General features: G+C 40.8%; 1 protein-coding gene across 42 annotated transcripts in view; it reads right to left on the bottom strand.

Moving 5' to 3' along the window:
* Window positions 1-12,142, bottom strand: part of LOC110123122 (uncharacterized) — a 265,818-nt gene that overhangs the window by 38,947 nt on the left and 214,729 nt on the right. For 34 of the 42 annotated variants that reach the window (XM_070478092.1, XM_070478093.1, XM_070478088.1 and 31 more), the window contains one exon: window positions 5,048-6,952. The exons of the other annotated variants lie outside the window; for them this stretch is intronic. In XM_070478092.1, the coding sequence (XP_070334193.1) occupies window positions 5,534-6,676 (1,143 nt within the window). In that variant the 5' untranslated portion in view covers window positions 6,677-6,952 and the 3' untranslated portion in view covers window positions 5,048-5,533. Of the gene's footprint in view, window positions 1-5,047; window positions 6,953-12,142 lie in introns of those variants that run through there. 42 annotated transcript variants of the gene reach the window in all.

The raw sequence follows: 12,142 nt of genomic DNA, 5'->3' as shown, positions 1-12,142 counted from the left end.
TTTTCTTTTCTAAGTGCCCTGGCTAGCACCTCTAGCACAATATTGAATATAAATGGCAAGAACAGACATCTTTATCTTAGTACTGATTTATAAGGAAGGCATTTAATTTTTCATCATTGAGTGTCATGCTAACAGTAAGTTCTTCATAGATGCTTCAGGTTGAGGAAATTGTCCTTCTCTTCCTAGTTTGAGTGTTTTTATCAGGAAGAGATATTGGATTTTGTCAGATGCTTCTGCTTCTATTGGGACTTCCCTGGTAGCTTGGTAAAGAATCTGTCTGCAATGCAGGAGACCCTGGTTCAATTCCTGGGTCAGGAAGATCCCCTGAAGAAGGGATAGGCTACCCACTCCAGTATTCCTGGGCTTCCCTGGTGACTCAGCTGGTAAAGAATCCACCTGCATTGTAAGATCTTAATGTGCTTCTATTAAGATGGTTATGAGTTTTTGTCCTTTATTCTATCAGTAGGGCTATATCGATAGATTTTGGTATGTTGTACCAACCCTCCATTCCTGGGATTGTTCTGCAGGTTCATGGTACACAAACCTTTTAATATGCTACTGAGTTTGGTTTGCTAGAATTCTGTTTAGAATATTGCTGAATAAAGGGCACATATAGCTGTGATGAGGCTGAAGTGTATATTTCCTGTAGGCCACATGTCGCTGTAAGAGACAAGTCATGGGCCATCTGACCCTGCACTAGTGGGCTTCCTGCTCTGGAGCCAGACACCAAATATCTGAGTACCCTCAGATAGAAGCTGTGAGAAGAGGAGAAACTGGAAGTGACCAGCCAAGCCAGAGGCTCTCATTTGGGGTTCCCTGAAGAGTTTACTTTCTGAAAGAAAGCCATTAACTTCCACCTCTCTCTGAAGGCTCAATATCTTAATGACAGTTGCACCGACAGGATAAGGCAGGATATTCTCTAATTTCCTTCCTTCCAAAAGGGCCAGAAACAGCTTTTGAGTGAGAAGGAAGGTAACATGACGAAGAGCCTATCTTCAGGCCTCCCACCCAGAAGCAGCTCGAGCTGCATTTTCAGTTAAGAGAGACAGTGGCATTTCTGATGTTTCACTAATACCCAGAAAACAGATGCTTTGCTTATTATCTGAAAGTGACCAGAAAAACTACATACATGAGGTTTCATTCCTGGAAAAACAGAGCCAGAGCCAGAGCAGACCAGCAAAAAGAAGAAAATTGTGTTCAGCAGCACCGTCACCCTTAGTCGCTTCCTTCCTGTCACACACGTGCCTTATTATTTAGTAAATCTCATTACTAAATAATTTAGTAGACCTTTAGGAAGGACTTAGGTACTCTTCGGATGGTGCTACAGAAAGATCTCCAAGGGAGATCTCAAACCTGCTTCTAGTCCTATTCCAACTGAAGTGTGAAGATTTCCTGTTTACTAACATTTACCAGGTAAATACAATTCAATACAAATTGAATGGTAATTCAATACCAATTGAAAACTGAATGCTAAGCAGTCCTGAGTGTTCATTGGAAGAACTGATGCTGAGGCTGAAACTCCAATACTTTGGACACGTGATGCAAAGAGCTGACTCATTGGAAAAGACCCTGATGCTGGGAAAGACTGAAGGCAGGAGGAGAAGGGGACGACAGAGGATGAGATGATCGGATGGCATCACCGACTTGATGGACATGAGTTTGGGTAAACCCCAGGAGTTGGTGATGGACAGGGAGGCCTGGCGTGCTGTGGTCCATGGAGTCGCAGAGAGTCGGACACGATTGAGCGACTGAACTGAGCTGAACTGAATATACCAATTGAACGCTACTCATGTCGCAGGTTTGCTGGAGGTTTCAGGTTCGTTTCACAGCCACTTTGTTCAATCAAGGAGTCTCTTTTATAGGGAGACTGAATCTAGTGGGCCAGATATACATAGAAACCACTAAGAGGGAGGTGGGAGGGGGGACCGGGATGGGGAACACATGTAAATCCATGGCTAATTCATTTCAATGTATGACAAAAACCACTGCAATGCCGTAAAGTAATTAGCCTCCAACTAATAAAAATAAATGGAAAAATAAATAAATAAATAAAATACCAGGAAAATTAAAAAAAAAAAGAAAGGAACCACTAAGGGTTATAGAAGTACATAAAAATACAATTTGGACAGAGAATTCGGATCCAAAAATTGTCCAAACAGGAGGTGAAGGATTAGCGGATAGGCAGACAAGAAGGTGTTTAGTATGCCTGAGTGTCGGATTCAAAGGGATCAAGGCTGGATTGGAATGGAAGGCAGGTCAGATCATGAAAGGCCTTGTAGACCGTACCAAGGACTTTGAACTTTGTTTTGCAGATATTGAAATACAAAGATAATTCGTTTTACATTTTTTGTATCTTATTTTATAACATGGAATTGGAGGAACCTAAGTGTCATGCAATCTTTGTACTTAGGAGATTTTTCTAAGTCATTCAGTCACGTCCAGCTCGTTATGACACCATGGACTGTAGCCCACCAGGCTGCTCTGTCCATGGGACTCTCCAGGCAAGAACACTGGGGGTGGATTCTTTATCGTCTGAGCCACCAGGGAAGCCCCGTTAGGAGATTATTGCCTTAATTCTAGTTATATCCTCAGGTATATAAGCCTGAGGATAGAAGGGAGGGGACATTCTAAGACATGTTTGGGACTGGGACTGGTGCCTCACATTTCTGATTTGCATGACTGGGTTGGTGGTGGTGGTGTGGGATCTACAGGGAAGAGAAACAGGTTTTGGAAGGAACATTAATACTGTTGGGTCATGTTTCAGTTGAAGTGTTTGAGAAATATACAAGTGGAATTGTACAGAGGCAGTTAAAAAAATACAAATTTAAAGAAAGAAGATTACAAAGAAGATTAAAATGTATGGTTTTTCAGCATAGATGTACCCTTAGGTAGTCACCAGGGAAAGGTAATAATGGGAGGAAGAAAGAACATGGACAGAGTCCCTGGAAAATGTTAGCATTTCAGAGTTAAGAAAAATGAGAAGCAGTTCACGTATTTGCTCATTTTCACCTGTGCTTCACTAGAAAGCAAGCCTGATGAGGGCAGGAACTTTGTCTTGCTCATGGCTGTGCCCCTAGTGCCTAGAGCAGAATGTAAACAAAGTTTATTAAGCTGCACAACAAACCAGGGTGTCTCAGAAACTCCTTCCCATCCTCTTCCCTGCTGTCCTTTGCACCTTGCTGACACCCTCCCCCACCTTAATTCTTATCACGGTTTGTAAGGGCCCACATTGTGTGTGTGTTTATTTACTGTCATCTCAGGAAGATATATCAGCTGAGTGAAAATACTTCAAAACTGTTGAGATGTGATATATATTAACTTGCAAATCAATGCCTAGCTCTGCTGGGTTTGGTCCCCTTACCAGTGAATCAAGAAGTTCACAGTAAGTGAGATCAGATCTGTTTCCTGAGGCAACTGAGAAGGCAGCCTTGCCCTGGAAATAATCACCAGGGCAGGAAATAACCTCCAATGCTTCAAGCTGAGACAGCAGGAGAATCCCGGCTCATCGTAACTGCACGTGTATTCTTGGGCCTGTCAGGTGGAAGTTAGCCCATTACCTAAAAATGCATTTCAGAATTGTCCCTGTGTGCTTGCATCTTGTACCCAAACCCAAAGAAAATACCATTTGCCTTAAATATGTATTTTTAATAGGATTGAAGTATTTTTCAAATTTAAACTGTAGTCTCCAAAATAGTCGTACTTCCAAAACGCTTTTCACAGGGTATTATTTTGCTTACTTCATTATTGCCTAACTCATTCCTTAAATTCTATGAGAGTAGAAATGTATCTGTTTTCCTCACCCTGGCGTTCAGAACATATTTTTCAAATGAATGTAAATGAAATTATGCTTATAAAACCAAAGAGCCCGATTTATCAATTGGACTTCCAGAGCTCCACAGAAGCTACCAGTAAAAGTAGTGTCAAAGCTGTTCCTGCATGTGAAGAGCTTTTCTGGCATTCAGATACTCCTCACACCTTCCCACTATTCAGGAACAGTACCACCTTATACTGCTCTTATGAATGGAACTAGTTTTGGAAAACAATTGAGGGAAACCAGTTTGCCATGTATCCCTAAGAAGGTGGTGAGTAAACAATCATGTTTTCCTAAGTACCTTTAGTTTTAAGACAGCCTCTTTCTCTCCACTGAAGGTCCTCATCCCCGCCCCCACTCTAAAATCACACTTATAATCTCATGATTCATATAAGGGTGGCTTTTTGTCTTTCATCACAACCACCTACGTGCTTTCAGTACTTCTGTGCCAGTAACTCATAGAAGAAATTAGTAAAATCCATAATGAATCCACATGAAGTGGATGCAATCATTTGGGACAGTGCATATCACTGCAGTGATCCCTGTGACTGCAGATCTGATTTCAGGTGACATTAACCCAGCAATTATTTAGCCACATGCTGTACAACATGAATTCCACTTAGGTTGCTGTCATAGTGGGACTTAAATACTTATGAAATACAGAGAAAAAATATTTTAAAAATATTTACCGTTATTCATTTAAATGTAAAAGTGCCACTTCTCTATGCATTTGCCTCATGACCATCTAATTGATAATGAAGACTTTAACTTCCTTATATTACCTCAGAAGAAAGTTTGAAATGTTAACCAACCACTGGACTGACCACTGGAAGGACAAAAAACTGAAGATGTGTTGTTTTGCTCCAGGGCAGCCACCCAACATCTGCTTTTGTGACAGGTTAAAATAACTGTATTGTAGAGGTACAGGGGTACAAATGACCTAAAAGATCATCTTCTCCAACCCGCTTTTTATAGACGAGGAAACTCGGGTCTCAAGCTGTGAAGCGTCTTGCCCAAGATTACTCTGATCATTGCATTCATATGAACTCATGAAGCTAGAAAACAGAACCTCTGCCTCCCACTTGGTGTTCTCATCACACCATCAGTCCTCTTTCTTGTTTCAACATTTTTCGCTTCACTAAATGTAGGGAGGCTCCCAGTAGGGCCTGCCTGCTGGGGAACAGGGCGCCGAGGGAGTGTGAGGGAGAGATCTCTCCTAGTTTTCAAGTCGACTAGTTTACACTGCTTTGATTTTATTGAAAGAGGTCAAAAGTGAGACCAAGTTTCCTATTCCTTCCCTCCCCAAGCTACCGAAGAAACAGATTTGCTAACGTTCGGCAAATCATTGTGGTTCCCTTTTTTTTTCTTACAGTAAGAGCATTACGGGCAGGAAGTTTCCCAGCAGCATGTTCTCCCTGGATACTGCTCCTGGACGCGAACCCGAAGGCTCGCGCGCGGCGCTCGGGACTCGGCCGCGGCCGCCTTGCCCTTCCTCTGCGCGCGCGTCTCCGAGTCTCCGCGTGAAGGGCTGCGGGGCGAGGTGTGACCCCGGTCCATGTTCATACTGTTAGATCCTGCCTTGGCTGTCACAGTTTTCTATAAGAGGAGAAGCATTTTCTCCGTGAGTTCCGGAGCAGTCTTGAGGTCAGGGGTAAGAGTTTTCTTGGTAAGTGTTAAGTAGAAGTTGCTGAACGGCAGAGGGGTGGGAAGGGGAGGGGTGCCTTAGGAAAAAAGCCGTTTGTTCTTGGTGATGGACTTGCTTCCAGTTTGTTTTCCCATCTCTTCAGGGCCTCTTCCTGCACCCTGTGTTCTGATTCCTGGAGCATGCACTACTCCTTCAGTTCCTTTCTCCCAGGGTCTGTTAGAAGAGTGACCTTGAAAATATGTGGGCTGTGATAGACTTTGGATTCTGGCCTCCAGATACTTGACTCTTTCACTCGTGAGAAACTCCTGCCTTAGGTTGATTTGAATCTGGGTCGGCAGTGCCTGGTCCATTTGCACACTGTCTGGGACAGGTGGGTTCTTCCTGGGCCTTGACCTTTTCTTCTTGGGATGCTCTCCACTTCTGTCTCCATAGATTATGTATTTAAGAAACTTGCCTTTTGATTTCCTGCCAATGGCTGGATCTTGGAGATGACTCTGCCCAGTGCTTGATGGCCTACTAGGGAAGTCTCCCCCAGCTGGTGGCCTGCTGTCAACAGGGAGCTTTCTCTGTTTTTCTACCTGCTCTGGATTATCCAAAGACTCTAAAGACAAAACTAGAGCTGGTTTTCCCTCCCCTCTGGAGAGAGACCCTCTTATATTTACAGTTGCCCTCTCACTTTCATCCTTGGAGTCTGCCTTTAAGGTTGCCCTGGAAGCTGTGGATGGGTAGAGTCTGTCCTTGTCTAGGCTAAGTCTGAAGGGCATTTTGTTCTTCTCCCCCTCTCTTCTGTTCTGGATTATCGACTTCACCGCTGCCTCGCTCTCATCCACAAAGGTGGTGGTGTAGTTGGACAACATATTCTTGGAGGTTAGCCTTTTGACCAAGTCCTTGTTGCCTAGCAACTGGGCATGCGCCAGTTCTGACTTCCGGAGCTTTGAGTGGCATCTTTTGTAGAAGGCTTTCTGCTCCATTAGCCAGGCATTAGCTTCATATTTCTTCATGGAGTCTAGAAAACTTAGTTTCTTTTTCAGCAAATTCTCTTCTTTCCAGTTGAAGGACAGAATTGAGTAGGTCTTCTCTGTTTCCATAAGCCTGATGTTCTCTCCAAATATGGAATAGCACCTGCTCCCCTTATTTTTGGTGCTGCCCAGTAAGCCCTGACGGTCACTCTGTTGGTGGCCTTTCCAGGAGCTGCCCAGTTGGATCTGGGGATCTGACATTTCTCTGCCCGCCAGAGACCTGGCAGCCTGTGTTCCGTCAGCAGACCAGTGAGGCTATTCAGTGATGCGTGGGCACTATAAGAAGGTTCTATTCCAGGCTCCAGTGTTTGTTGTTAAGAACTCTGTGGATCATCAAAGACTGAGGTCCGGGGAGACTTCTTCACTGGCCTGTTTACCACAGGCCCAGCTGCTGCTACCTGGAAACTGTCCCCAGTCCAAGGGGAAAGAGGCTTGAAGGTCATCCACCTGGTCTCTCAGTAATAGGAGCTGAATTTGCTAGGATAGGGATGAAAGGTCCATGTGATTACTTTTCAATCATTTATAGGTGTTTGGAGATTTCTTAAATCTGGTTCCTTCTATCTCCCTGGTAGGTGGTAATGGGGAAGTATTTAATAAGATTAATAACAGAGATGTGAGATTTATGAGTATAATCTAGTAGGAGAACATTTATGTAGGTGGTTGAGAAAAGATACTTTTTACAGTTTTATTGTATGAACCTCTCAAGGATGGAGTTGGTCAACTGGTTAAAGTTGGGCCCTTTCTTTAACTGTGTTATATAAGAATTTTATTCAAAAATGAGACTTCCCAAAAGTTTTTTAAAAGTGTGGTAGTCGGGAGAAGGGGGTTAGATAGGGGAAAAAGAGAAGATAATAAATGAGGACACCTTTGCTGAGAGTACATTAATTGTTGACAGACTGTCCCTGGATTGTGAGCTCAAGAAATGTGGCCCTAACTGTAGACCTCCTCTAGATAGCCTCAGACAGGTCACATCAGGGTGGGTTACAGAGCCTGCTAGCAGGTGCTGGTAGAGCCTGCAGAAGTCCCAAATTCCTAACCACGGCTCTGATATTCCTCAAACCACAGCTCCATTTACACAAGCACCTTCAAATAAACTGCTGCATTTGTTCAACCAAGAATGTAGTGTGTTAGTGACCCAGCCACTTTGCAACTCATAATGTTACTTGCTATGCCTTTTTTTTAACAGCTATAATCTTCCTCCCCTTAGGGTCCATTGGCCCAAATAGTGTGTAAATCGTCTGTCTGTCCTCCCTCCTCCTGCTTCCCAGTCTTTTTCAACTTTCCGCAAGAGCAGCAGACACCTCTTTTATGTAGACACTGTATTCCTGAAACAGTGCTGAGCCTTCCTTCAGCACACCAAACTGTCAAAATCTTAGACTTCCTCTGTGTTTGTATCCCTTAAGAGTAAAAGACTTACTGTTTTGCCAAACTCTGCTGTGTAAAAGCACATAGCTTTGATAACTCCTCACCTACCTAGACCTTATCTTTTACATACATTTAGGGTAAAAGTGTTGTTTTTATCAGTAAAATTAAATTCTATAAAATTGATTTCTAAATGAGAAAATACTACATAAATCTAAAGGAGTTTTCATGAATTCAGGTTTCCCCCGAAATATCCAGGCCATCCTTCTCCAGCTGAATGCCTATCATTCAGCTTGGAGGGCAGGCCCAGCAACAGGGGTAGATGGATCCATCTAAGTCAGTCGGGATAATGCCACCTGCCTTTCACAGTGACTGGCTTGGGTTGGGGCTGGCCAAAACCACTAAGGGCCTGTAAGATATGGCAGAATGTTTACTATGGCTTGAGGAAAAGAGCATGCTTCTCTTATGTGAGTTTTAAGAGGCAACAGGCTATCTGAACAAGGAAGCATGTTTTTCCAGGTTCTGTTGATTCCAGATCCTGTCATCAGTCTCCCTACCACCATGCACATGCAGCCTTGAGATGCTGCTGACCCATGGATAGTTGTGTGGAGGGAAAACACCCAGATTGTAAGTCACATGACTGAGCTGTTTCATCAAATTATTCCAGAAGTCTTCAGCTAACAGCACCTTAAATGACACAACAAAATTTTACTTTGCTCCTCTGTAGGGGGACGTGGCTTTGTGAGAATGATGACCCATGGCACACTGCACAAGAATGTCCCTCTTTCACAGCACTGATCTTAAATAGCAGAACCGTCATCACGATGGTGTGGGTAGTTGGATTGTTTATTGAAACTGGTGAAGGGGCTAAATTTACCCAGTTATTCATTTATTGACTGTCTTTTCCTTCTGCTTCAGGGTTGTTTCCCCTAGCCTGAGTACCTACAAGTTAGAAGTGATATTTTATTTTACAGTCAACAGAGCCCATCCAGGGATAATCTTCAAATATTTAACAATGCAGCACCAACCAATTGGAATGGATGCCAGCTGTAAACAACTGTTGAAGCTGAGAACCCATCTGTACCTGACACACTACTGCCTTTAATTATAAATGTTTTAAAAGCAGTATAAAGTATTATAAGGCCTTTGAAGGCAGACTGTAAAAAAGAAGTATACAGTAAATCCTAAAGCAATCAAAAAATTAATAAAGCATAGTTGTAATCAATAAGCTAACAAAGGAGAGTCATATAAAATACTTCTTATGGGTTGAATTGTGTCCCCCAAAAGGATATGTTGAAATCCTAACCCCTGATATCTGTGAATGTGACCTTATTTGGAAATAAGATCTTTCAGATGTAATCAACTGAAGCTGAGATCATTAGGATGAGACCTAATTCAATATTACAGGTGTCCTTATTAGAGGACAAGAACAGGACACACAGGGCGAAGATGACCATGTGATGATAGAGGCAGAGATTGGAGAAATGAATTTAAAAGCCAAGGACTGCTGAAAAATATCAGAAGGTAGAAGATGCAAGGATTCTCTCCTACAGGTTTCAGAGAGAACATGACCTTGCTGACACTTTGATTTTGGATGACTAGACTCCAAAATTGAGACCAAAAAAATTCTATTATTTTAAGTATGCTGATTTGTAGTACTTTCTATAGTAGTCCTAGGAAATGAATACAATACTCAATCCAAAAGAAGGCAGAAAAGGGGAAAAAAAAACTGATAAGACAAATGCAAATCAAATAAGATGATAGACTTAACATTAGCCATAAAAATAATCATATTAAATGTAAAGCATATAAAAACTGCAATGAAAAGGTAGAGAATATCAAATTGGATATTTTGAAAAGACTCAAATATATTACCAAGGATAATGAAGTTTTACTTCATAATCATAAAGAAATCAATTTAATAAGAGGATATAACAGGACTTCAAAATACATGAAATAAAAGTTGATAGAAATGCAAGTAAAAATAGATAAATCCACAATTAAAGTCAGATATTTTAATACATATCTTTCTATTATTAATAGAATAAATGGACAGAAAGCATGATTATAGAAGACTTTATCACTACTATTAATCACCTTGACTTACATGACACTTCTAGAACACTGCACAATAGCAGCAGAATGCACATAATTTTCAAGTGACTAGAATGTTCACCAAGGTAGACCATATTCTGGGTCATAAAATATGTATCAATAGCAAAACAGTGAACCAGGAAGCTCAGAACTATTGTTCTCCTGTAGAGACATAAGAGAAGAACCAGAAAACTGGCTAAAATAAGCTTGCAGGAACCCTGGAAGGCATACAAAATTCCATAGCAACCAAGCAAATGCTCAGTCAAGAAAAAAACACATTCAAAATGGTATTATAGAAGCTTTACTGGTGTTTTACTCCGACATGTCCCAGCAACTCCTGGTTTGGTGTGTTCTTGCTTTTGATAAGGTAAAAACTCAGTTCTTAATTCCCTCCTTTAAACTAGAGGGAGCAGAACAAACCTTATTTGCAACTTTCTAACCTGCCTGGGGGCTACTTGAAGGCCTGGTCTTTGTCTCACCTAACAGATCTCAGATGGTGAAAAGTGGCAGTCACTGATGGTGAAATTTGCAATGATACTACAGATGTGCAGACCTCCAGAGCAAGAGATTATGTGTGGAGACATACAATAGACCATTTAAAATCATGGGGAGAAGCAGAGGTGAGACTCTTGAGAAATTAAGACAAGAGAATTGAGGAAGTGTGCAGGCAAGATGCATGCTCTAAGAAGATCTTAAGCCTTTATCTCAGCTGATTCCTAGATTCAGAGCATGCCCAGCTAATCAGTGGCAGACTGCTCAGGCACCAAAATAGTCTACAAAGACTTAGAAAGCTGTATGTTTTTACAAATGCAAATTTTCAACCAGGAGAACTTATATGGCATACAAAGAAGCATGACCAGTTCAATAAAAGAAAATAAGTTGGCAGAAGCCACCTCTGAAGAAGCATAGACATTGGACTTACTAGGAAAAGACTTTAAAGGAATTGTCTTAAATATGCTCAAGTAGCTAAAGAAAAACACCAGAATTTTTTTAATGGCAAATTATATATGAACAAAATGAGAATACCAATAGAGAGACAGAATTATAAAGAGGGATCAAAAAGAAATTCTGGATCTGAAAATACTATATCTGAATTGAAAAATTTATCAGATGAACTCAACACCAGATTTAATAAGGCAAAAGAAGAAATTGGCAAACTTGATGGCAGGACAATTGAAATGAGTCAAATCTGTCAGAAAGAAAAAAGATTAAAGTGAATAGAGTCTAAACCACTTGTGAGCCACCATCAAACAAACCAATATAGGCATTACAGGAATCCCATATGAAAAATAGAGGAAAATCTGAAGATAATGGCTGAAACCTACCCAAATTTATTGAAAGACATGACTCTATAAATCTAATAATCCTGACAATCTCTGTAGGATAGGTTCAAAGAGACTTATGCCAAGACACGTTATAATCTCTCAAAAGACAAAGAATTTTGAAAGTAGCAAGAGAAAAGTAAGTCATCATGTACTGGGATCTTCAATACAATTATGAGTTTAATTATTTCAGCAGTAATTTTAATGGTCAGAAAGCAATGGATTGATATATTTAAAAAACTGAAGGGGAAAACAAAAAATGAAAGCCTGTCAACCAAGATTTCTATACCCAGCAAAACTGTGCTTCCAAAAAAAGGAGAAGTTAAGACATTTACAAATAAACAAAAGCTGAAAGAATTCATAATCATAATACTTGCTCTGTAAGAAATGCTAAAGGCAGTCCATCAGGTTGAAATGAAAGGATGCAAATAATTCAAAGCCATATAAGAATCTAAAGATCTCTGGTAAGGGTAGATACATGGACAAATATAAAAATGTCTACTCAGTTCTTTAAATATCTAAAGAACTCTTAACAATTCCACAATAAGGATAACTCAGTTATATAATGAATAAAGTACTTAAATAGATATTTTCCCAAATAGTGTATGCAAATGGCCACCAAATGTATGAATAAATGTTCACCATAATTATTCACTAGGGAAATACAAATCAAAACCATAACACCTCACACCCACAAGATGGCTATAATTAAAAAAAAAAAAAAGAAAATTAACAAATGTCGGTGAGAATGTGGAGAAATTGCAACCCTCACCATTGCAAGTGGGAATATAAAATGAAGCATCCACTGAAGAGGACAGTTTGGTAGTTCCAAAAGAAACGATATAAAATTACCATCAATTCCTCTAATAAGAATGCCCAAACTAATTGA

This window comes from Odocoileus virginianus, chromosome 16 (assembly GCF_023699985.2).
Source record: "Odocoileus virginianus isolate 20LAN1187 ecotype Illinois chromosome 16, Ovbor_1.2, whole genome shotgun sequence".
In the NCBI taxonomy this organism is placed as follows: Eukaryota; Metazoa; Chordata; class Mammalia; order Artiodactyla; family Cervidae; genus Odocoileus; species Odocoileus virginianus.
This window is presented reverse-complemented; position numbering and strand designations above follow the sequence as displayed.